This window comes from Python bivittatus, unplaced genomic scaffold, assembly GCF_059951505.1.
Source record: "Python bivittatus isolate LINGU-HERP-01145 unplaced genomic scaffold, Pbiv_v1 ctg000180_np1212, whole genome shotgun sequence".
In the NCBI taxonomy this organism is placed as follows: domain Eukaryota; kingdom Metazoa; phylum Chordata; class Lepidosauria; order Squamata; family Pythonidae; genus Python; species Python bivittatus.
In genome coordinates, this window is record NW_028277047.1 from 2,335,842 (window position 1) to 2,359,555 (window position 23,714).

Below are 23,714 nucleotides of genomic sequence, written 5' to 3' on the forward strand. Positions count from 1 at the left end.
CATAATTGGTCTGTGTGTGTGTGTAGGTTTGGAGAAGCCGTACATAAAAATAAACTGGCCGGGGAAGGAATCGGGCGGCCACACGCACCGTTTGCACCCAATTCCTCGCAGGCCGCCCACAGCGGGGAGTAGGCGAAAAAATCAGGTAGGTTAGTTCGCACAAACCGGAGAAAAACTCCCCCCAATGAGAGGGAAGGAAGGTTTCAGCTTCACGCTTTTTGTGACTTCCCCCCCCAAGGGCGCAACTTCGGGCCTTTCAAGTCAGCAGAAAGGAAGAAAAAAGTGCCAAACCTCTCTGCTTACCCAGATAATTACTGGATGACTTTGTCCTGAAACCGGGCAGCAGAAGAAAGACGAACATTTGCCCAGTATGTGATTGCTTCCCCCCCTTAAAGAAAACCCCCCACCAACCGGAAATCTAATTTAATGGGCATCTGGAGGAGAATCAAGATTGAAAGAGAGAGGGGGGGAAAAATTGAGAAAGAGGGGAGGGAGGAGAGAAAAAAAGAGGCAAAGGAAAAGATCAAGTTTCTAGCCCTCAGGGTAAAAACCGCTCAGATGGCTCTTTTTCCCCATCCATCCGTAAAAAAAAGGGGGGTAGGGAGGTGTTTCAACCTGCATCAGATTTAATAGCAGCAAATAAAGGTGGGATGTGAAATATGGAAAGGAGGGGGAGTGGCTTCTCCTTTTCCACCAATCAGATGTCTCTTGGGGCCAGGTTGGGCCAGGCCAAGCCCTGCCCCTCCTGATAAATCTGGGCTGCCCCCCTCCTCCGGTCCACCACTTCCCCTTCTCCAGACATCCAACAAACGCCCAATTTGGGGTAAGTATTTCCTCCCTTCGCTGCCTCGCTCTGTATTTTCCTACTTTCTTCTTCCAAGATTCGGGAAGAATGGGGGGGGGGGGACCGTTGAGGAGGGGGGCCTTCCTCCCCACCCCAGAGAAAAAGTTTCTTTCAAAAGGTAAGGTATTTGCCAAACGAGAATGGGCCCTTTTTCCAAGGCAGGGGGACCTTTCCAAGGAAAGGAAGAAACGGCATGAGGCATGAATTTGGTTTCGGGGGCACAAGACCTTGGAGGGTCATTCCTCAGTTCCTGCCTCCTTGTTCCTGGAGCGCATGCAGAGCGCATCACCGCCAGGCTCGCGGCCGAGTCCCCCGGAGTTGGGCAGCCAATAAATTTAAATCAATCAGAATAATAATCAGGTCTCTTCCTGCAGGGAAGAAAAGTCTCCCTCCTTTGCCACAGGAAGCTTTGCCACCCATCTCCGGCGTGGGGTTTTTCCACTGGGGCTGTGCCACTGGACGCGAGGGGGCCACCGTGTCCGCCCCACCCAAGCCACTCCCTGGTGGGGCCTGACCAGAGACCCACTCAGTCTTCCCAGCGACCTGGCCAGGGCGCCCCAAACTCGTTTTGTGGGGGCGGTGGGAATAAAAGGCACGCAAAGGGTGGGGCGGTTGCCACCGCCACACTACACCCCCCCCCCCGCACACACACACGCACACACACACACAGCTTGCCTGCAAAGTTAACTTTCCAACGACGAAGGCCAAATTCCCTTGCGTCACCTGGTGGAAAAGGCCGGTAGCACACTGAGAGTCACAATCTGGGGAGAGAAGGGGCTGCGGCTTGTCTTTTGGGTAAAAATAAAAATAAAAATGATAGCACGGGGTCCTGTTTCTCTTTCGCTTCCAACGCTTCTCGCCGCACCGCCGAGCGAGGCCGAGGAACCAAGGAAGGGTGCCAACTTCAAACAGCTCTGGATGAAGACGCCGCGCTCCGTCTTTTCCTCCGTGTCATTTTTCCTCCCTTTGTTCAGCATCCGTGCAACGAGCAGGAACGTCCCCGGCCAACCTTAGAGAGGAAAACTCCCCGCGAGGGGGTCCATTGAAAAACCGTATTTCCTTTGAGGGGCCCCAACCTGCAGATGGTTCCCCTTGATCATGTCTGACCCGACACAGGCTGGGGGAGGCGATTGCCGAGAGAGAAATGGATTTTCTGTTATTTTTCTGGTGCCCCTTGGAGACTAGAAACACCAGCCAGGTTTCTGCATTGCCCTGAGCGTTCGCGTGGTGAGCACGTCGCGTGAATTCAGACGTCACGGTTTGCAAGACAGGTTTGATGGCTCGGCGCCATCCATGACGGCACCGTTTGTGGCGTCGCCAGCGAATCGCGGCTTAAATTAGGCCCGGGGCTTCTCAAATGTGAGATTGCGAGAGGGAAAGGAGGTTAGGAAAAAATATATATATATGCAGGGAAAGAGATTCTGTGCTCCAGAGGGAAGCGACAGTTAATGAACCTCCTGCAGAAAAGTTTGCAATTGGCAGATTGATCTGCCGAGCAGGAAATCTTTGCAGGGGTTTCTTTCTGGGGGGGGGGTCTTTTCGGGAGGGGATTCGAAGCCTCCGAAATCCTGGGTCCCATCTCCCCGAGCAAGGCCAAAAGGGACGCGTCTTGCTCACAAACAGGGCGCCAAGAACGCTCTGCGCTTTGCGCCAACAAATGCTGGTTGGTCGGTTTGCATTTCGGCTGTGAAATCGTTCCGGTAGATAGCTGTTCAATCTTGCAAGAATCGAGGATGCGGTGAACAGGATTGGGTTCTTCCTTAGCCCCCCGACGCTTCCCCCTTTGCACGAGCGAAAAGGAGATAGCACCATCTCCTTTTAATCCGCTACAGAAAACTAACCCGGCTTCTTTCCTGTTGGTGTTACACGAGGGGTGGATCGTGTGTATCAGGCAAGCAGGAATTCTCCGGTTAGCTCTTCCAATGAAGCGGGGTTCAACTAAACAGCCTTTGGGAGTCCCGTAAATGCTGATCTGACAGGGAGGAGAAAAACACCAGAAGGCTCAGTGGGGAGGAAGCCGAGCAAGGACTCAACGGGTCATGGAAGGCACTGTGGGAAAAGTGAATTGTCAGGAGAGAGGAAAGGGAAGGTGGGCGGGGACTTAAGATAGGCTGTTCCTGGCCAAAGGGGCTCCAAGGGAAAACAGAGAGAGCTCCCTAGACTGGAGGAAAAGGCAGAGGAGGCAGCTTTTTCGGGTGGGGAGCTGGAGCCCAGCCCAGTTTGAAAGATGCACCTTCGCTTCGATACCCTTTGACGCACCCGCATCATCATTAAATAAATCACAGCCTTTGAAACCACTTCAAAGGCCTCTTTGAAGCCCAGGCTTCCCCCCTGGAGGGGGGAAGGAAGAAATTCGGGATGACCCAGCAGAAGGGCGGACCCCGATTACGAGGCCTGGAATCCTTTGTCTTCAACTCCCATCCCTGGGGAAGAAAAATCTCCCCTCGGACCTGCTTTGGGCACGGATCAAGTCAGCCCGTCTTTCCTGGCGGCCGGATCAAAGCGATCCTGCTTCGTTTAAAACGGGATGGGGCAACCTTAAGAGTTTCCTTTCCCCATTTAGGGCGACAGGTTAGAATCGACGGGATGGTTTGAAGCGATCCCATCTTTAAAGAAAAAATTTTAAAAATCAGAATTGTCTAGAACTGAATTCGAAACCCTCCTTAAAGAACGAACGAACGAAAGGTCGTTCACTGCAGGGAAGAGTTGAAAAGGAAAAACGGGAAAGATGTTTCTTTGCCCATTGCTGACACCTGAATGGAGGACAGATGATAGATTTGACTTTTTCCCTCCCCCCCAGATCCTTTTCCGGTTTTGATCTCCAACAATGGCCTGCCCTCTGGATCAAGCAATCGGCCTCCTGGTGGTCACTTTCCACAAATACTCGTGCAAGGAAGGCGACAAAAACACCCTAAGCAAGAAAGAGTTGAAGGAACTGATTCAGAAAGAGCTGACCATCGGCCCGGTAAGTGCAAGAACAGGGGAAGTATTTTTAGGGCCATGAGGACTAGCAACTTGACTCGAGCAACGCCGACTCTTCTGGCATCTGCCCTCCCTCGCGAAAGCCACCCCTTGGCCGTAGTTTTCCACGCCCTCCCCACCTTTGAAGCCTCAGCGTTCATTTATTTTGTCTTCTCGTTTCCACTCTAGAAACTCAAAGAAGCCGAAATCCAAGGACTGATGGAGGACTTGGACCGTAACAAAGACCAGGTCATCAACTTTCAAGAATACGTCACCTTCCTGGGTGCCTTGGCCATGATTTACAATGAAGCTTTGAGCCAGTAGGCTGGACTGATGGGAAGCGGCGGCTGAAATAAAACCAGCCCCTTCAGAGAATGGGTTGGTACCCACTGTAGAACAACAACAAAAAAAGTTTTTCCAAAGTTTGGCTGGCTTTCTGTCTTTTGTCTTCTCTTTCGGAAACGGGCGATTCCTCCAGAAAAGCATCAAAACAGTCCCAGGAAACCGATTTCCCCCACCCCGCCCTTGCCATCTCCTTGGTGCGAAGAAAGGAAGGATGGGAAAGGCAACCCCCCCCCAATTGCTTTCTTCTGTATAATTTTTGGAAGAAATGCGGGATGCGAGCGGTTCAGGTCGATAACGTGGTGAGAAATAGGAGACCCTCCGGAGTTCAAACCGTCTCGGGGTTTGCTAACGGAGGCCGCTGGTCTAACGCGGATCCTAAGAGGGTGACTCAGCTCTGAGCGAGCGGGTTCGAGATTCAACCTGTCTTCGTTGCAGGGTGCCAGCCTTGCGTCCTGCCCTTGCACAGAAGCAGCGTTTCAGCGAGCTGGCAAAAAGGTTTCTGGGCACCTGGCAGGGTCAAAGCTGTGCTTCAGGCACTCTCGGAGGCTGGCACCACCGTTCCCAATTCTCGCCCACGGCCTCCTTGTCCACAAGTGAAGTTTTGTGCTCTTGCAAAATGAGAATGCCTGTGGATCGGTGGAGGGGGACACAGCTTGGTGAAGCTGAGGGTTTCTGGGGTCAGAGCCGAGATACATCTGGCGTGGGTTTGGCGGTGCTCTGGAAGAAACATATCTCGATACGCCCATGCAGATCTCCTTCAATGTTTGCCAGATCATGGATAAAATGAGCTCTGAAACCCACCTCCGCTCCCTAAAAACCAGAGCCAGTCCCATCAAGACTAATATGTGTCAGGCTGGGGGCTAGGCAGGCCACACAGACCAGGCCAGGATAGCTGGCTTCCCCTGTGGTGTGATTCCAACCGGAGTTGACTCAATCACTCCAATCAAGCGAACCACGGTTTCATGCGATGCCACAACCCCTCTTCTCACACGGAGACGGTACGACAAATTGCCCCTGAGGAAAGGAAGTGCTACGGCAGACGCCACCTGTCTTCCTCTTCCAGGGCAAGGAGATCTCTTTCGAAACAGCTGGAAATCCTGTTTTAGAGCTGGGGAGCGCTATCGGGAAGTAAATTATAAGCGAAACCACCCTGCCTGCCCTTACCAGGGGCAAGTAAACGTAGGGAAGCCTGCAGAACCTAGGTTGAGTCGCTGCTCCTCAGCCAAGCTTGCTGTGTGCTCAGTGGCACCCCTGCATATCGCACGCCTCTATGGAGCCAACTCGGGATCCTCAAACTAGCATCGCTCATTAGGAGGGAACCCCAAATTTGGAGACATCTTGGGGGGTGGGGAATACTACCACTTCACCTCGAAAGGGAGAACTGACCTTCCTCAAGAGTGGCCGAAAGCTGATTTGCTGTGAAGACGAGATGGACGGAATGGAGTAGCCAAGAAAAAGGGCAGTGGTTGGCTGGCCGGCACACACTCCACACTCTTGTTCTTGTCATTCTGGTCTGTACATAGGACTGCAAATTGGAAGACAATTCTGCCCAGAGGTGTACTTGTAACAACTGCCTTACTATCAGTATATCTGATTATCGGATGCTGTGGACAAAAGGAGAGGGGGGCTAGGGAGGGTGGGGGAGAGAGAACCACTCCCATCTTAGTGGGTTTTTCACCAGGGACATCAGGCTGAAAAACGCCCCCCCCCAGCCTAATTGCGCCTCTGAAGCTGGTCTGCGAGGATGGGGGGAAACATTTCAGAAGCCTCTAAAAATGAAAGCAGTTGCCCTTCCCCAGCTCTGCCCAAACCACACACGAGGACGTCATGATAATTCACATGTATTTAAAAAATAATAATAAAATCACTCTGGTTCATCTCCTCCTCCCTTGCGGGGAGGGGGGGAGGGAAGTGGGAAAAGATGGCAAGCAAGGTCAGTGCCCAACCCAGCCTGGGGTCTTCCAACCAGCCCCCTCCCCTCCCTCCCCGGCGCTCTATCGAAGCTCAGCTGCTGGTCTTGATCTTCCGGACGGATAAGAATGCAAAGTTAGAAGTGCCTTAACTAGAAACTATTCTCCTTCGTCTCCCCAGGATGAAATACACGGCAGTTTGAGAGAGAGAGGGGAGGAAAAGGAGAACGAGAAGGGTTACGTACAGAATTGTCTTTTTTTTTTTTAAAAAAAAAAAGGGAGAAAAAGCAGCAGCATGATTAGGCAAGAAAAATCAAGGGGAAAAAAAAACAAACGAAAATGTTATCATTCCCTCTTCTCCTCCCTCCGAGTGCCATCTTGCAAGGTAAAGATACACAGGAAGAAACACGGGGGCGAAAGATGGCCGAGATCCATCCACATTACCCCCTTCCTTAGTTCAAGGGGTTCAGGAAGTGACTCCCCTATCTTGCCCAACCCGGATACCTCTGGGAAGGTACTCCTCCCTCGCCACTACTGCTCGCCCATCCCACCCCACCCCGGCCTCTCTGAGCCGCCTCTGCTGATGGGTGTGGAGGGGCAGCCGGCCCACCGCCCCTCCTCAAGTCCCTTGAAACCCGGGGCCCGCCCTGCCTCTTGGCGAAGTGTGGGAGCGTTCAAGCTACTGAAGCTAGAGAGGTCTCCCAAGAGGGACGCAGCGTTTGGGAAACAGGGAGGAAGCCAAGCGCGAAATGTCCGCTCCGTCTTGATCGGGTCCCTGAGGGTTGGGAGCGCGGACCGGCCCTTTTGATTCTCCACGGCTCGCAAGGGTCCCGCTGTCCCCGCCGGGCGGTGCTCTCGGCCCCCCCTTCTGTTCACTGGAGCCGGTCGGTGCGGAAGGAGTCTTCGACGGACGGGTCGGTCAGCAGGACGTATGGGTCGCTCAGCATATTGAGTCCATCCAAGCTCAGCGGCTCGATCTTCAGATCCTCGTCCAGACCCAGGGAGGCCGAGTCCATTTCAAAGCCAGGCATGCTCGCGAGGACGCTGGCGATTTCTTTGGAGATACCAGGCGGAGAATCCCCTGCGGAGGGAGGTCGACAGCTGAACAACCGGAGGTGGGACAAAAGCCCGGACAGAGGGACTGCCTTTGCCCATAGAGGGCACGGTTCAACTAACCCCGAAGGGCTGGGGGCAGAAGGTGCTGACATCCCGCTTGATCTTTTTGCCGGTGGAGATCTCGCCCGTTCGATTTGGAAGCCAACCGCAGCAGGCTACTAGTTTAAACCGAAGGCCGTGACTTCCGTGCACCCTCAGCTGAAGCCCGACTGTCCACCCAAGCACCCCCCCCAAAACAGCCGGCACCTATTACCTGTGAGAATAATGTTAGGAATGGGACCGTGACGACTGCAGTTACTCAGGTTCTGACGAGTGAGTAAGTGGGGGTCGTTCGTGGCAGTGCCGGCGCTGTTGCTGCCCCCTCCGCCCCCTGGCGGACCCACATTGTCACTCTGGGAGTAATTTAAGGCACCCACGTCTTCCGAGAAGGCGTTGCTGTTGAAGGCAAAACCTCCCGTCATGTTGTCGACAAAGCTGTACTGGTCGAACTGCGGGGGAGAAATAGTATATTCCCCATCACTGGAGGGCTTCCTGCCTCCGCCCAAAACGCTTTAGCACAGATCCTAGGAAATCAAGGGGAGGGGGGTGCGAAACTCACATTGCTGAAGCCGAAGTCACCCAGCTGCTGGCCTAGCTGGTGCTGGAGCATAGAATTGGGCTGGTAATGCCCCGGGTAGGGACAGGGCGGCTGAGACAGCTGGCGTGTTTGCGGAGAGGGAGAGACCCCCCCGGGCACCTGGTGCTGGGTCTTCTGGCTCGGCTGCAGGAGCAAACCTGGCTGGCTGTACGGGTAGGGGGGAAGCCTTTGGTCTGCAGGGAGCTTGCTGGTGTCCAACGGCACGCCCTGGAGTGGGGAGGGAGGGAAAAAATCACAAAGGGGGACAGCCACGCGGGTGGGTACAACACGCCCCTTTGTGGGGGGAGGAAGGAGCTGTTCCCATCTTCTACCCCTCTCCCCCCAACCTGCTAAGCTCAGGGTAGGAAACCACAGCCCTTGGATGGATGAGGCTGGACTCCTCAGCCACTTCCCGCATCGCATCGCCAATCTTCATGGGACTGTATCTTCTAGCATCCCACTTCTTTGTTATTTAAACGCGTTGCCTTTCATTTTTAAATCTGGCCTATCACTCTGGAAGAGGAAAATGTGTATGTGGGGGGGGGGGAGCAACGGAGCCCACCCTTCCGGGCTGCAGGGAAGGAAACGCAGCCTCCGAACACTAGCTGTGACCGTGTTTTTTCAGCTTCGGGTGGTATGTTGGGAAAGCATCCCAGACGGGCCTCTCTCGCCGACAACTGAAGGGGTACAGCCCAGCCAGGCCTCGAGTAATGTGGGCGGCCCCACTGGGAGCTCAGCTGCCACCAAAGAAAAGGGCGGCACCCCGAGAGGCCTATACCACTTGAGATGTCAGAGGTGGGGGGGAAACAGGAGAAATAACTGATAAGGATTTCTAGGAGGGAAGGAAAGGAGTTGCTACCTGTTTTAAGTTGAAATGAGATGGGAAAAGATACTAAAGCACACGGAAGGAAGGAAGGAAGGAAGGAAGGAAGGAAGGAAGGAAGGAAGGAAGGAAGGAAGGAAGGAAGGAAAAAGAGGGGGAGGCGGCCAAGTGTGAGCACAAAGGGGGCCAAAAGCTCCCGCCGCAACCCCCCCGGGTGCGTACCTGGGTGATGGAAGACAATGTGGGTGACATAGTTGGCGAAAACTGTTTGGGGTGTTGTCTTCTTGCATCTCCGCCCATGGGGAGGGTCAGGGGGCTGAGGGGGACCCTGCGCCGGGGTGAAGCGTTCAGAGGGGTGAAGGAGGCGGCCGGGGATGAAGCCGTGGAGGAAGAGGAGGAGGAGGAGGAGGCTGGGCCACCAAAGCCAGGGGGCGGCTGGTGTTGCTGCAGCGGCGGGGGCAGCCTGGGGTTGCCCGGGGCGGACGGCATCGAGTGGGCGCTGAGCGAGGTGGGGAGGGAAGGGTTGCTGAGCGAGGTCGACAACGAGGGGGTGCTGAGGGAGGAAGGCAGGGACTGGCCGCCCATGGAGGAGGCGATGGAGGAGCTGCTGGGCGAGGCGCGCAGCGCGGGGGCGTTAAGCGAGGACTGGAGGCAGGGGTTACTGAGGGAGCTCTGCATAGATGAACACAGGCCTGTGGGGACAAAAACGGGAACAAAAAAAACAATAAATCAATGAGCCAACGAAAAGCCAGACACACACGCAAGACGGCTGACCGTGGAAGGGAGGCGCGTCCCAGGCCACCGAGCCCCGGAGCACGTCGATGGCCGAACGGAAAGGAAATGGTGATGGATCATCTCCCGGAGCGCTGGAGTCGAAGGCGAGCGGACCCTCGCTACCCAGGGCTGGAGAAATGGCTCGATTTGATACACACACACACACGCACGCACAGAAAATGGGAAGGGGTGAAGGAATCAAATGCCAAATGCCAAATCTGCAAGGACATATGAGAAATGGACGGGGCACGTGCCGCCCCGCAGAGGTGACTGGACTACGACCCCCAACCGACTCAGCCAGGAGCCAGCAAGCCAAGATGTTCTCTGTCCAAGGGTTGCTAGGGAGGGAAGGGGTGCTGGGACGAGAATCCGTCCTGCTTGAAAAATCAGGGGTCTTGTATTTAAAGAAGAATCTGAAAAAGCCCCACGGTCAAACTCCAGCTGATCCTGAATTTAGGCTCAAATCCAACTTGGTGCCAGCTCCGCAATCCTGGCTTTGCCCCTGCAAATGCCCTCAACCCACCACTGAGCCGAGAAACAGTACCATGTTATCCCACCCTGTGGGGGAGTCTAGATCCCACGAGCTAGTTCCCCTCCTAGAAACCCCAACCGACCCTCGCCTTCCAATGTCAGGTTGATCGCCCCAGGCGAGCAGAAATTCCATGCGGGCGAGTTGGCCACTAAAAAGACGGGACGGGGCATTTGGCACCCAGCACCCAACAAGAGGATCCCTGGGAAGAGGGAAGCCACTCTTTCCTGTGCTCAGTGGAGAAAGGCAAGAGAAAATCCACCCCCAGCTCCATGCAGGCAAGTAAACACTTTCGAAGGATAGGAGAACTGCAGGCTGGTGGTTCAGGCAAAAGTCGCCCAGGGATGATCCAGCTGTTAGGCCTCCAAGCACGCCCTCCCTGCCCCGCCCCCCATCCTAGGATGAGAAGGACCGCCACCCAAACCTGGGTGACAGGAAAAGCCTCACCTGGAGGGTCGTAGCCGTGGCCTAGGTTCATGCCGCCGCTGATACCCAAGTGCGTCATGGTGTTGGCCAGGTTGCTGGTGCTGTTCCCGCCGCTCAGGCTGGGATAGGCCGACTCCTCCGGGTCCAGGGGCGTGGGCAACGGGGAAGGAAAGTGCAGGTTGGTTAAGTCTGGGAGGGAGCCTCCCGTGTTGAGGGCGGAAGGGATCAGAGGCAAGTTGGCAGGCTGGTCTGGGGACGGGAAGATGCTGGTGGAGGAGGGGGAGAAAACGTGTCAGCCTGCATTTGAAACGGCATTTAAACAGCATTTCTAAAGCTTTTCTCTATTGCCAAAAAAAAAACCTGCAGGTAGAAATCTGGCCCATAATGTCTCTGCCTGCCCAGCTACCTTTCTACCAGCGGAGAGGTTCTTTAAGCAACCCCAGAGGATCGGAATACTATTTCCAAGTGGGGGCCAGCTCCGTCAGCACAAGAGGAGAAAGCAGCCGAGTCATGGACTTGATACAAACACGCTCAGAGCAAACAACCCTGCAGCGAGAAAGGGAATTCTGCTTCCACTTACTGGATTCCAGGCACCTCACAAGATCTCGGACGGGCGGAAGACGAGGAGAGCTGAGGAACAGAAATATCCCATTACCGGAATGAAATACTGGGAATGGGGAACAGCAGATCTCTGCTCCTGGAGACATCCCCTCCAACCTTTTCCAAAAACCAGACAGGCCGCTCATATCCTGCCAGACGTGATCGGAGCAGAATCAGGCCGTGTATGGGCCTGTAGTAAACCCCGTGAGCTGATGCTAGAGGCCCGGGACTAGCTTTATACTTGAGCAAGAACGTATTCCTTTTATTCCAGGGCACTAGCCTCCCTGTTATGGGTCACGATCGCTCTTCTGCTCCCTCCACCAGGCCAGGAGTGCAAGAGTAGGGATTTGGGGCTGGTGTGGCGGTGAAGCTGTTGGATTGGCACTCAGGAGAGTCCCCACTCAGCCACAAGTGACTTTGGGCCAGTCACTCTGATGGAACATGAGGGTAACCTTTGAAGACGGGGTGAAGAGACGCTGCCAAGGGAACGGTCAGATAAGAGGGGGCTTAGCCCTCAGCTGCATAATGGGTGGAGAAAGAGACTCAGAAAGGAACCTCCTAACTTCTCAGGCAGTAAAAGAGACGGCGAGAGATTTACGCTTTCAGACTTGCGAGATTCTGTTAATGTAGCCTTGCAATAAAGTAGAATTAGCTCATCTGGTCGTGTTTCCTGTCTGGTCTAGCTGGGAAGGCTGACATCAGGTAAATAAGTGGAAAGAGACTGAGGCTCAAACTTTTCATCTGAGGGGGAGAAAATCTGGACAGCAGTTACAACTCCAGTCCCCCTCCATCAGCAGGAGCAGGGTGGTGCTGGCAGGGGGGCAGCAGGCTCTGTAGTCCAAAGGGCAGGAAGAGGATAATGGGGACTGGAGTCTGGCACATTGAGAAGATGTCATGAGGGAGGTGGTGAGGCCAGTCTCGCCTCTAAAACCAACGGGATGGTGCCCACAATGGGCAGAGCTACAGAGACGCCCTCACACCCACCTTCTTGGTGTCCCAAGGTTTCAGCGACTGCTTCTCGTCGTCCAAGAGGCTCTCTTCAATGGAAGGCACTTGGAAAAGAAACACTGGAAGCGGGAAGAGGTAGAAGAGGAAGGTAACTGTCCCACTTCCCACAAGGGAGTTTCAGGGAAAGAGGGCCAGAGAAGATGCTGCCTTGGACAGAGAGGGGCATGTCAGGACCAACACAGCAGCTGGGTGGAAAGTGACACTTCCCAGCACGCCGTGGGCCCCAAAGCAGAGCCAACATCTTGGAATGGAGCAAAGAGTGGGTTGGGGAACAGTCTCGGTGCATCAGAGCCATCTTTTTGCCCATCCCAGACTAAGGGAAAACATCTCTTTATCCAATCCACCCTCTCTGGAAGCCCACCGCACGTCATGATTCTTCCCCCAGGGCTGCAGAAAAGCATCCACTCTGCTGGGAAGAAGAGCCAAATCACGCAGCCACCAAGATCTGACTGGTGGAAATTTAAAAACCAGACAGCTCCAGATAGGTTGGATCACAACTCCTCATCCCAGCCAGGAGAGGGGTTTGTGTGTTGTGTGTGTGTGACTGGATTTATAATCCATCATATCTGGAGGACCCCAGTTTGGGAAGGCATGTTTAGACCCAAGGGTTTAAGATGTCCTGTCTCGTGGATATTATTTTCCAAAGGCCCCGTACAGAATCAATGCCCCCCCATGACCGACGAACCACCAGAAGATTGCCGTAACTACTTTGCAGTCTTCTCTGGCTCTTCCCCGCCCCGAAAACTAAAAAAAAATGCAACTTCCAGCAGCAAATGCTAATCTCCCTAAACTGGGAATAGGCAAGGCAAAGACTTTAGGGTGCCCCAAAGGAGGGGACTTACCTTTGCTATCTGTATCGGTATCTAGGTAACCTTAAAAAAAAAGAGAGGGGGAGAAAGATGAACGGGAAGAAGATAGCATGAAAAAGAGGCGGGGCAACATCCCCCATGAAGTCTAGGGAATTCTGGGAGTTGAAGTCCACACATCTTAAAAGTTGCCAAGTTTGAGAAATACTGCTAAATGCATCAAGTCCCTGAGTTTACATCAGCTTGCCAAGTCTTGCAAACTGGTCTTCCTCCAGGCTGCTGAAAGGGGAGGGGATAATTAAACGCCCATCCCAAATCTGCAGAGAAGATGCATCCAGGAAAAAACCCCAAATCCACCTCTCGCGAGACCCACGCTGTTTCAGAACGCGCAACCCCCCAGGTCACTCACCGCTCTTGCGATTCGGAGGGGGTGCTGCCTGGGAGGGCCCCAGATACGCATTTTGTGGGTTGGGGTTCATCACGCTTGTGTGCAGGGCAGAGTCAGAATTTGTTCTGGTTGCAAAAGGGCGGGGAGGGGTGGAATTAAAAACAAAGACACACAGACAGGCATTAGGATCCCCAAAGCTGAGTGAAACATCACCAGGGTTTATGGCTGTAACGGTAAAAGAATTCACTCCAAAGCGATTCAAGTGTCATTGTCCCCATTCTGCATGCAGCAGACGTCTGGAAGGTGTCCAGGTTGAAAAGGGCAGATGAGGAGTTGTAACCAGACTAAATTGGCTCAGCTTTTTCTGCAACCACACACAAATCAACCAATAATTCTACTGCAAGGGCAAGCGGTGGGAATCTCTCTGGGAAACTGAGTCACAGAGAAAAATACAGCCCTATTTTATCAGTCAAGACACTGTTCAACTTTACCCTTGACACGTCTACTCTGAAATCCTACCTATTCCACCCCAGTTTAGCTTTCCAGACCAACCTGCAGCCCCAGGCCTGTGTGGTCAGCAGATCCCCTCCCAACCAGGTCTTAAAAAACTAGGTTTCCAGGTCTTCGAAAACACAACAGGACTGGGGTAGTCTGAGTTCAGGGGGATGATAATTCCCAAGTGGTGGGGCTGTAAAAGGGAAAATCTAACTCCTTGGATGTCGGGGAAGACGATCCCTGCTCCATCTTATTGGAGAGGCAGAATCTTGTAGATGTCCGGAAGATACACATTATATTCACACAGCACCTCTGTCCTTCTGCCTTGCCAGCTGGCACTGAGATCGAAACGCGGAGGCGGAAAAGGTCCAGGGGGAGGATGAGCAGAGAGGGTGCACGTTATTGAAGCCGCCAGAGATGCAGAGATTTTTTGATGGCCGCACAGGCGGACAAACGCTCCCTTTCCGCCCCTGCCGTGCCGTGCTTGAAATGCTGGCTCTAATCTAACAATGTCTCCAGGGACATGGAAGGGGGACAGACAAGGCCATCCCAGTTGTTCCAAAGGAGCACAATGGGGGGCATTGTTGGTGCAACTCAACAGAGTTACGTGTCGGCAGCCGATCAGCCTCCATTCCCTTGTTCATTGAAGAAGGGGGGGGATGCCCCACATGAAAGAGAAGGCAAATGAGATGAAAGGAGAGTCTGAACGAGGATGGCCAGATTAGAGTCTTATGCATTTCTTTTTTTTCCAGCTTCTAGAATTGCACAAGAAAATTGGGCCACTGAATCTGATTGGCGCCCCCCCCCCCCCTTTGAGGCTTGCAAGCTGGAGCAAATCCTTCCACACGCATGTGGGCCTCCCCCGAGGCTACATAGCTGTGTTAGTGGGGCTGCCTGTACCACCCCCCCATCCCACAGGAGGTCATGGGGAAAGAGCCACAGGCTTGGAGGCCTTTTGAAAGGAGAAAAGGCAGATTTAAGCCGCCAAGATGCCTAAAGGCTTTCAAAGAGTCCAGTAAATGAGAGAGCCCTTATCCGGAAGAAGTCTATCTCTGAATAGCTGCGCGTGGCAGTGAAGGGCACTGATTGAAGATACGAGGCACAGTCTAATCCGAAAAGGTTTAGTCAAAGACTTAGTGAGAAAGCCAACAATTAAAATGTAGGCAAGAGGCAGATGGCAAGACCTGGTCCTTTGCTTTAATCCAGTTTACATTAATCGCTGCGATTCGCCTTTGAAATAAAACGGTGTTTATTCCTAGGCCCTGCCCTTGGCTGACGATACCCTAAGCATCCCATTTGGAGACTAAAATTGCCCTGTTCCCTGAAAGAGCAATAGGAACAGGAGAAAAACAAGTAAAAGAAACATTTCAGTGGGGAATAACTCCTAAGGCCTATTTGAAAAGAGGAAAAAGGTATATAAAGACAGACATGCCTGGTAAGGAAATAAACACAGATGTGTTTTGGGGACAAAACCAAATGCATTTTGGAAAAGAAAAATAAACTTAGACACAATGGAGGGGAAATCAACACAAAACAGGGGGGAAATATACACAGATACGCTCTGGGGGAAAGCATGCAGAGATTTATTGAAAAGGAAACAGTGCCCCAAACTTTCTAAGCTTTTTTCTTCAGGTTCACACGGGCATAACAGCATCTCAGATATAGTTTGTGGCAGCAAAGTGCGGATTAAAAGAGGGGAAATACAAAATGAAAAACGTGGCTCACCTATTGAGCGAGGCGGGCAATCGAAACAAGCGTTCTTTCTCCACAGGAAAATTGCCCCAAGGCATCGTCCTTTGCAATGAAAAACACCAGGGTTACTCGAAGGTTGTGTGAACGCTGCCGTCCAAGATTAGCTAGGGCAGTGTTTCTGAACCTTGGCAACTTTAAGATGTGAGTGGACTTCAACTCCCAGAATTGCTGGCTGGGGAATTCTGGGAGTTGAAGTCCACTCATCTTAAAGTTGCCAAGGTTGAGAAACACTGAGCTGTAGTTTGCAGACCAGGGCTGCAAAGACACAGGCCACCACTAGGGGGCAGCAACATGCAAGAGGATCCTGGATCCCTTTTCTGCCCTCTAGTGGCCATTTTGATTTTTGCAACCCAGACCGGCTCACCTTCTTCTCAGCCAAGAAGCGGGGAAAGTAGAGAGAGCCATCAGAGAGAAAATATAGCGAGGTTGGAAGGTGACTGCAGGGGTACCAATGAAATTGCAGGTAGCAACAAGGAAGGGACAACCAGAACCCGGGGGCCCAGATTTGCCTTCCAACATGGACGTGACCCAGATGCAGGAGTGCGCGTGCAAAAACAGCAAGGGATTTGGAATTGCAAAAAGCAGAGCGCGATTGCAATCCATTTCAAACGGAAATTGTAACTCCTCGGCTTGCTGCTCCTCTCCCGTCCTCCACAGAACACCAGTGGCCAAGGCAAGGGATTCTCCTTGCCAGCCAGCTCTACTGGTGCTTGACACATGCTCAGAGACCCAAGAGACCAAGGAGAGGGAGGGGTGGAGGGTCCACCCCCAAACCAAACAGCTGTGCCCTCCGTTCTCGCGGCAGGTTGCGACACAGCAAGAAGGGAGAGGAAACGGGTTTGGACTGTTGGGTTCCTGTCTTAGGCAAAAGGCGAGGGGGGGGCCCTGCAAATGGTGACACCAGATCGAGGCAGCTGAAGTCGGCCTGTAACCCTCTGACTGCCAGGGGACAAAGCCCCCCCAGGATACCGCTTGGAAACCAAAGCAGCGAAACGGAAGGAAGACGCACACCAAACAAAAGCCTTGGGGGGGGGAAAGATTTTTGGCTGGGTATCTCTTCTCTCTGTAAAGAGAATTTACCAACATCGGCGTAGTGCAATAATTTGGGGGGAGATCTGCATTGCCAATCAGCCTCGGGGGGGGGGACAAAGCTAATAAATCAGTAATGGCAGGGAAGAAGGGGACGGGGATGAAAGCGGGGGGGGGGAAGTTAAGTGAAGGAGTATTGTAAAGCCAGCACGTCTCACCTTCTCCAGCTGGGCTCCGCAGGAGGTGACAAGTACGCCGGGCTGTAAGGAGAGCTGTCAATGTGAGGGGGGAAGTTAAGGAAGACACAAAGCCTGCGGGTCCCCAGAAAGTCCCAGCTGCATGCAAGACCCCAAAGCGGAAGCCTGTTGCTCTTTAATCCCTGGAGAACCTCCAGCCGAACCGAGGGGCGAGAAAACCCACGCCAGGCTAAAGGATATTTGTCGCACGTAGCGTCGCAGCGGCGAAATCATCCGGCGGGGATCCCGCTGCACTCGCTCCACCAGGCCGTGATGCCGCGTGCCACGCGCCGAGTCCAGCGGGGAATGGAGGGGACCCTGGATGGGCGCAGAGGGAGGCAGCGGTCAGGAAAAGAGGGGGGGACGTGAGATGCCAGTGCAGGCCTGTGAAATTGGGGAACTGGAACGGCCCCCTCCCTCCCCCAAAACCTGCTCCACATGGAAGAGCCAGAGGTTTTATTTTGGCATAACTGGGAAACAGAACCAAGACAGAGTTAAAGAAGGCTGTTTTTAAAAAGGGGGGGGGATTCTAATCATCTTCCTGAACCCCTTTCCTTTATCTCACCCAGAACTTCCTGTTTAGATCACAGAGAGATCCAGAATGACACGACCGTTTTGAAAGTAAAAAGAAGCCTAATCTTTACTCCCAGAGATCTAGCAAGGGGGCAGAGGACGTGCCCCCCCTCCCCCCACGCGCATAAGGCACTCGCAGCTAAGCTTGCAACGCTTATCTAACAGGGCTGCCTGTAAAAGCATAAACATTTCAAGCCTTCGCCCTCTCCCCGGCTCTGGTCTTTCTCTTGTTCCAGACGAAAGGGGTGGGGGGGCTTGAAAAGGAACATGACCCCTACCCTCAGGGTCAGAGCTGCCCAGCGTGAAGCCCCAGAGCAGCGGACGATTCCTGAAAATAACAGAACCTGCTCCTTGCGATGGACCCGCGTGGGGACCTCTGGGGCCGGAAAGACCCAACCTTCAACTTCACGTCGATTTCAATGAAACGAAATCGACGCGGGTTGCTCCCGGGCTTGGCCTAAACACCTGCCGGTCGGGGAAGGGGACCGAAGCGGAGGAGCAAGTCCGTCATGGAAGAAGTTCCAGGTTTCAGGGAGAATCCTCAGAGGTCTGGCCTGCTCCAGCGCCGGTTACCTGAAACTCCGTGGCGCCGCTCCCGATCTGGTTGACGTTGGGCAGCGATCCACCGTAGTAAGGTCCTCGGCTGTGAGCCAAGCGCAGCTTCTGGGCCTGCAGCTGGGAAGGGGGGAAGAGAAGCGGAACGGTGGTCAATTCGCAGCGGGCTCGCCCAGATTCTTCACTGCCCTGGGGGAGCAAACCTGATTGATGGTGTTCTGTCCAACGTGCCGCGACCTCATCGCGGTTTTACGTACGGCCCTGCCGCCGAGGTTCAAGCCAACAGAACAAAAGGGGGGGGGAGGCAGGGAGGAGGCTTCCAAGCACAAAATAATAAAAATCTCTCTGCTGTACCCCAACCGGTATCAATCCGCTCCCGCCGGCTAAAGCGGAGGGTGATTTTTGAGGGGTCGTTCCAATCCACTCTGAAACGGAGTCTCTGTGCGCCTCAAAATCCCATTCCTGACAGCTTATTCTATATACACTCCGCACAGGGGTCTTGTTCTTCAACAACAAGCTGGCCTTTTAATGCAGATGAGGCCCTAAAGGACGGGCAGATGAAGAGATCCTCTGCCACAGTCCATTACGAGATGCTTCTTCCAACCACTTTAAGGTGCTTGAGAAATTAGTCGTCGCTCAGGGGGCTGGAGAAGACCCCCATGAGGGCGGGGGGAGAGAAATTCTGTTTGGATTCACGAGAAGGCCGTTAAAGCTGGCTAACCAGAAGCCAGCCAACTGCATTCTGGCATGTGTCTTGCATCATACGTACCCCCCCCCCGACCCCAGCGAATGAATTCAACCCATCATGCTAACTTAACAAGCATGTTGTGCAAACGCAGCTGATGCCGTTCCAGAGACCGTGATCCTGTAACCGCCAAGCAAGCCAGAGGATGCTCTGAGTTCCTTTAAGAGCCTGGATGTTTATAGTGTCAAAGGCTCAGCCATATGGTCATAAATCTCTGTCTCAGCCAGTGGAACCTCAACAGAGGGGAAACCCAAAACATGCATTCAGGCCGACTGTTTTCAAACTACAGTCCAGCTCTGAAAGTGAGATTGCTAGTTTTTGGGGCTAAACTGCCCCACCAGCCCTGCAGCATCCAAGAATGATGATTCACAAAGGAGGGTTAGCGTCTGAAGCCTTGAGGACTGGTATCTCAGCTTGTTTACCAATCTGGGGAATAGTGCAAGGCACACATCTTTCTGGAAGGACTGGTTGGGGAAATGTACAGAACTGTCCCCTCCAGACAAAGAGCCGGCAGCAGGCAAAATTTACAAGCTGCCCTCCGCTCCCATGAAAATGAACTGGCTGTTGGCTGTGCAAATAGGAGTGCATCTTGTGTGGCGACCCCCAAGCGACGAGACGACACCCCCAAGCCACGGAAGCAAGATACTGTAACGGAAAGGGGATCTTTTGATGGGACTAAAACCAGACCCACAAGATCTTAACGCTCACACAAAACATCTGAAGCGTCAGGGACCAAATGGGATGATGTATGACAAACAACCATTTTAGGGGCATCTTTATGTCAAGATGATAAATATCGCGGATTATTCATATTTCCTTCCTTCCTTTCCCTACAATCATTGCAAAAAGGATCCTCCATCGTGCCAGGCTTGCAAACAGCCTCGCGGTTGGTCCCTGCAATGAATACTGTACGCGTGACCTCTAGGCTTCATTCAGTCGAAAGAACTTTTTTTTCCCATAAAGGGAAAAAAAAACTTTTCATAAGTAAGGTGGACTTCTTCACTGTCCCTTTTAGGGTATCCATTTGTTCCACAGACTGATTTGTAAACCAAGTTGAAGAAGGAAGCAGCGATATGCCTCATATGGGGTACCAAGAGCCTGCAAACAGAGCAAAGCAGGATGGAGTTTCGGCTTGGGACAAAGCATTGATTTCTGAGCTCTTCTGTTTCCCAGCATCAAATCCAGAAGCTCCCCCCCCCCCTTATAATAGTTCTGTGCATGCAAATACAGTAGGTCTTCAGTGACCTAAGCAATTGACCCAACACTGATTATGTCAGTGTTGGATTTTCAAAGCTCAGTTGGATTTTCAAAGTCAGAAAATGCTTGAGATTCTGCTAGGTTTGGAGGAAGAAAATCTCCACACCTCGAGGATGACAGCAGCTTCGACCAACCCAGTGCCCTGCAGATGTTTAAGAATTATGGCTCCCATCAATCCCTGCCCAGCCATCCAGGCTAATGGTCAGAGATGATCAACACGGCAGTCCACAAAAATCTGAAACGGGTTTGGGGAAACGGGTCGGGCATTTCTCTGATATTTTCTCATCTGAACCACACAGTATTCTGGAAGATGTAGATTTAGTGATTTGGAAAGAGATCAGTGGCAAGTTCTCAGAGTTGATCTTACAAACTGGGCAGCCATATGGAAGGAAGGAAGGAAGGAAGGAAGGAAGGAAGGAAGGAAGGAAGGAAGGAAGGAAGGAAGGAAGGAAGGAAGGAAGGAAGGAAGGAGAGGTGGAGGGAGGGAGGGAAGGAAGGAGAGGTGGAGGGAGGGAGGGAAGGAAGGAAGGGGGGAAAGAAGGGGGGAAGGAAAGAAGGGGGAGGGAGGGAGGAAAAATAAATAATCATATTGGCTCCAGAGAGAATATTAACACTCTGTTAAATATCCATCCAGGTTTGTTGGAGTCTTCAGAGCGAGGGAACTGCGGTTCAAAAGCTGGAAATTCCCTCACAGCTGTACACACTGGACTAGGACATGTCAGACCTTGGAAGACCAACAGACCATGCCATCTTGTCTTCAGCATCTGCTACAACCTCAAGGATGCCACAGTGGGTAACAAGCCACCCAGGGCATCGCCTTTTGTGGCGTTATGGTCAGCTCCGGCCTGGCGGGCCATGCCAGTACAACTACCCAGGATATTGGCGTCTCTCTGGCCACTTCTGATCCAGTCTGCCTGAATGTTTTTCTCACCCCCCGTCCAATCTAATTTTAACCCATCTCCGGGGAACCAGCTTTCCCCTTCTTTCCCATGAGAGGCTGCTACAATGATGGCCAGATCTGCTCGGCAGAGGAAACAACGCAGTCCCAGCCTCTTCACTACACTTTGGTCTCTCCCGAACGCTTAAAGCAGATTTCCAAACTGGGTTCGCCTCTAGAAGTCTGCCGTGGCCTGGAGCTCCGAAATGCCGCTGTGGCTCCAGAGATTCGGCCGTAGAAAAGGTGACCATCAGGGATGCCGACGAGGCCAATGTACGCCAAGTACAATGGGGTGCGACGAGAGAGAAATGGAAAAGCCCCCATTCCCAAAGATGGTCCTCCAGAGTTTATTTCCTGCGCACAAAGTCCGTTCACTTGTTCTCACCGCACTGGGTATCTTTAGCAGGCCCGTCCCTCTGCTTTACACCCCACTCTCCAAGGCTGGCACACCGAAGGGGAAGATCCCGTACGGATGCTTCCAAACAGCAGCTGCCCCCCAATTCCTGCCCCCCTCCAACCCCACAGGAGCAAATCCTTCCCCGGTTGGTCCTTCTCCTTCTTCCGCACCCTCTTCCTTCTTGGCCCATTGCCCCCAGGAACAGGCCAGCATCGACACCCATCCTTAAGAGTTGGGGTGGGGTTTTTCTCCCACAGAACAAACCCAAAACGGGGGTCTCCTTGGAAAGGGAAGGCGGGGCAAAAGGGTTTGGGGGCTCAGGAAGCAAATGAGCAGGAAGGAGAGAGGCGAGCCTCGGGTCCCCCCCCCAATTTGCACTTTTTAAAGGAAGCAACACCCCCCACTCGCTCTCAGAGGTGCCCTTCATCCCCCCCCCGCTTAGATCCATCCAGCAGCTTCCCAGGAAGACTTTCTCTCCCATCCCATCAAGGACATTTCCCCCCAGAAGAGGCCCCTCCCAGCGCCACCATCAGCTGGACCTTGGGGTCAAAGGGCAGTCACCCTCCCCACTTCCCCACTGCAGTCCGCCCTCCCAGCCTGGCCCCCTAGACAGCCCCATGGGGGGAAGCAAAGGCCCAACGCACCCCTTGGGGCAGGGCAGGATGGGTATTGTAGTCCAAGATGCCCCAATGGGTTGGGAGGAGGGCCGTGGTCCCCAGCCAGGGGCCTCAACAAGGGCAGGAAGCCAGAGCATGGGAAGTGTAGTCCCTCGGCGGGAGAGAAGGCGGGAAGATGGGAGCGCATCCATCCCATCGGGCAATTCAACACCCCTAGAGGGCTACTCTCCGCTACCGAGCGATGGTGGGGCAGGCAGGGGATGATGGGTGGGGTAGTCCAGCCCTCTCCAGAGGCCTCAGCCCAGACCGACGGGGCTGCCGCGGCCACCGCCGACGCAGGATGATGGGTCCCGCAGCCCGCGGGTCAGCCCGGCCCGCCCCCTCCCAACCGGAAGTGGCGCCCCTTGGCCGGCCGCGACCGGAAGTGGCGCCCGCGGGCCCCCCGCGCCCCTCGGCCGCCTTACCCGGGTGGTGCCAAGCTCCATCATCACCTCCTCGAAGGCCGCCGTCTCCTCAGCCTGCCGCTGCTTCTGCAGCGCGATCTTCTCGCTGAACTTGCGCGGGTTGGACGCCGCGGCGGAGGCGGCCGCGGCCGGGGAAGACGAGGCCGAGGCGGCGGCGGAAGACGCGCCCCCGCCGCCACCCGAGGAGGAGCCCGGCCCGGCACCCGCCGCGGCGGCCCCGGAGCCCCCCGCCGCCGCTGCCGCCGCCATCTTGGTCCGCCGCCGCCGCCGCCGCTGCCGCCGCCGCCTCAGCGCCTCCCCCGCCTGGCCCGCGAGAGGAGCGGCAGGGCCGCGGCCTCCTCTGCGCCCCGCCTTCCGCAGCCCGCGCGGGGCACGCCGGGAGACTGAGTATCCTGGACGTAGCGCCCGCCGGAAGGCCGCGAAGCGGAAGGGGCGCCCGGACTCCCGCTCCCGGCGTGCCCCGCGCGCGGCGGCGGGGGCGGAGGCCCGCGTGGCCGGAGCAGGACGGGAGATGGAGTTCCCCGCGACGCAGGCGCCCTGCCCCGACGGCCGCTGGGGACTCCCGCTCCCGGCGGACACCGCGCGGCCTCCGGGAATTTCCCCGCGGAGGAGCGAGAGGGGAAAGTGGCGAAGCCTCCAATGGGGGAAGAGGGTGGCGTGCCCCTCCCCCTTCCGATTCTGGGCTTGGCTCCGAGTCAAAAGGGGCCGTGGCGACCGTGCCTCTGGCCATGCACAGAGTGCTTTTCCTGCAGCGTTACGGGCAGCACCTTCCGAGCATGCTGGAGCGGCCTCGGTGCCCTCCGTGGTTCCCCCAACTTCCTCCACGGACTTTCTACCTCTTCCCAAATTTGGGTTTCTCATTCCCAGGATCTCAAAAGCCCAGATGGTGTTTATTAATACGGATTGGACTCCTTTTAGCATTACAGTTGCATTTATAATTTTATTATTTATACCTGCTTGGCCCCAGTGCTCCATCTTGGGTCTTCCTGTCGAGTTTAATCCTAATTTTTATTCTGTTCAAGTGATATTAATTCTCCCAGTCACTGACCCCTCTATCTTAGCCTAAAAAACATAACCTCCATGGCATTTTTAACTCTCTTATTCCCTTCCATTTCATTTTTTATTCCCTCTTTAACTTTTATGCATCTTTAATATTCACTAAAAAATAGCCCCCAGCTTCCCACGACAACATACAGGGCAAATGAAACTAACCTCAGTTATTTACTAATTACTTACTCAGGAATCCGCTTTCTCTACCACTCGGCCCCACATTTCAAGGCAACGTAAACATACATTAAAATATTTCTCATCCGGCGGCCGCCGCCGAGTGCTCTGCCTTGCATTTTTAAGGACGTTTGGATCGTCACCAATTTTTAAAATCTCGCCTTTTCTCAGCCCGCCGGAGCGACCGGTCACGTTTTCGAGGGATGCAAAAAGTTTCGATGGAGCCGCCAACCTTTGGCATCAAGGCGCGGAGGGGAAGCTAAACCTTTCGAGCCGGGCTCATCGCT

The 23,714-nt window shown here is 54.1% G+C and overlaps 3 protein-coding genes across 13 annotated transcripts in view; 1 reads left to right on the forward strand and 2 right to left on the reverse strand.

Moving 5' to 3' along the window:
• Positions 1-2,150, reverse strand: part of LOC112540725 (uncharacterized) — a 39,594-nt gene extending 37,444 nt beyond the window's left edge. For all 11 annotated transcript variants that reach the window (XR_015795521.1, XR_015795526.1, XR_003084809.2 and 8 more), the window contains exon 1: positions 1,520-2,150. The gene's annotated coding sequence lies outside the window, so the exon portion shown is untranslated. The remainder of the gene's footprint in view (positions 1-1,519) is intronic.
• On the forward strand, positions 701-4,230 carry LOC103055294 (protein S100-A6). The gene is made up of 3 exons (XM_007429098.3): positions 701-823; positions 3,645-3,809; positions 3,995-4,230. The coding sequence occupies exons 2-3, from the start codon at positions 3,672-3,674 to the stop codon at positions 4,127-4,129; spliced, it is 273 nt and encodes a 90-aa protein (XP_007429160.1). The 5' UTR covers positions 701-823; positions 3,645-3,671; the 3' UTR covers positions 4,130-4,230.
• Positions 4,231-5,975: 1,745 nt separating this feature from the next.
• Positions 5,976-22,583, reverse strand: CRTC2 (CREB regulated transcription coactivator 2). The gene is made up of 14 exons (XM_088137200.1): positions 22,204-22,583; positions 17,805-17,906; positions 16,858-16,976; positions 16,641-16,700; positions 15,367-15,435; positions 13,168-13,271; positions 12,795-12,824; positions 11,929-12,011; positions 10,925-10,974; positions 10,366-10,610; positions 8,838-9,307; positions 7,775-8,020; positions 7,430-7,664; positions 5,976-7,141 (listed from the first exon to the last, which is right to left on the reverse strand). Exons 1-14 carry the CDS (start codon positions 22,450-22,452, stop codon positions 6,933-6,935), a joined length of 2,271 nt encoding a protein of 756 aa, XP_087993326.1. The 5' UTR covers positions 22,453-22,583; the 3' UTR covers positions 5,976-6,932.
• Between the last annotated feature and the right edge of the window lie 1,131 nt (positions 22,584-23,714).

What these genes read in the sequence shown, in the direction of transcription:
- LOC103055294 (XM_007429098.3), top strand. Translation starts at nt 3,672, where the DNA reads ATGGCCTGCCCTCTGGATCAAGCAATCGGCCTCCTGGTGGTCACTTTC. An exon ending in AAGAGCTGACCATCGGCCCG is followed by an intron (nt 3,810 to 3,994) that starts GTAAGTGCAAGA and finishes TTTCCACTCTAG; the next exon opens with AAACTCAAAGAAGCCGAAAT.
- CRTC2 (XM_088137200.1), bottom strand. Translation starts at nt 22,452, where the DNA reads ATGGCGGCGGCAGCGGCGGCGGGGGGCTCCGGGGCCGCCGCGGCGGGT. An exon ending in TTGCCCGCCTCGCTCAATAG is followed by an intron (nt 13,272 to 15,366) that starts GTGAGCCACGTT and finishes TTTTGCAACCAG; the next exon opens with AACAAATTCTGACTCTGCCC. An exon ending in TCCTAACATTATTCTCACAG is followed by an intron (nt 7,142 to 7,429) that starts GTAATAGGTGCC and finishes CTCCCTCCGCAG; the next exon opens with GGGATTCTCCGCCTGGTATC.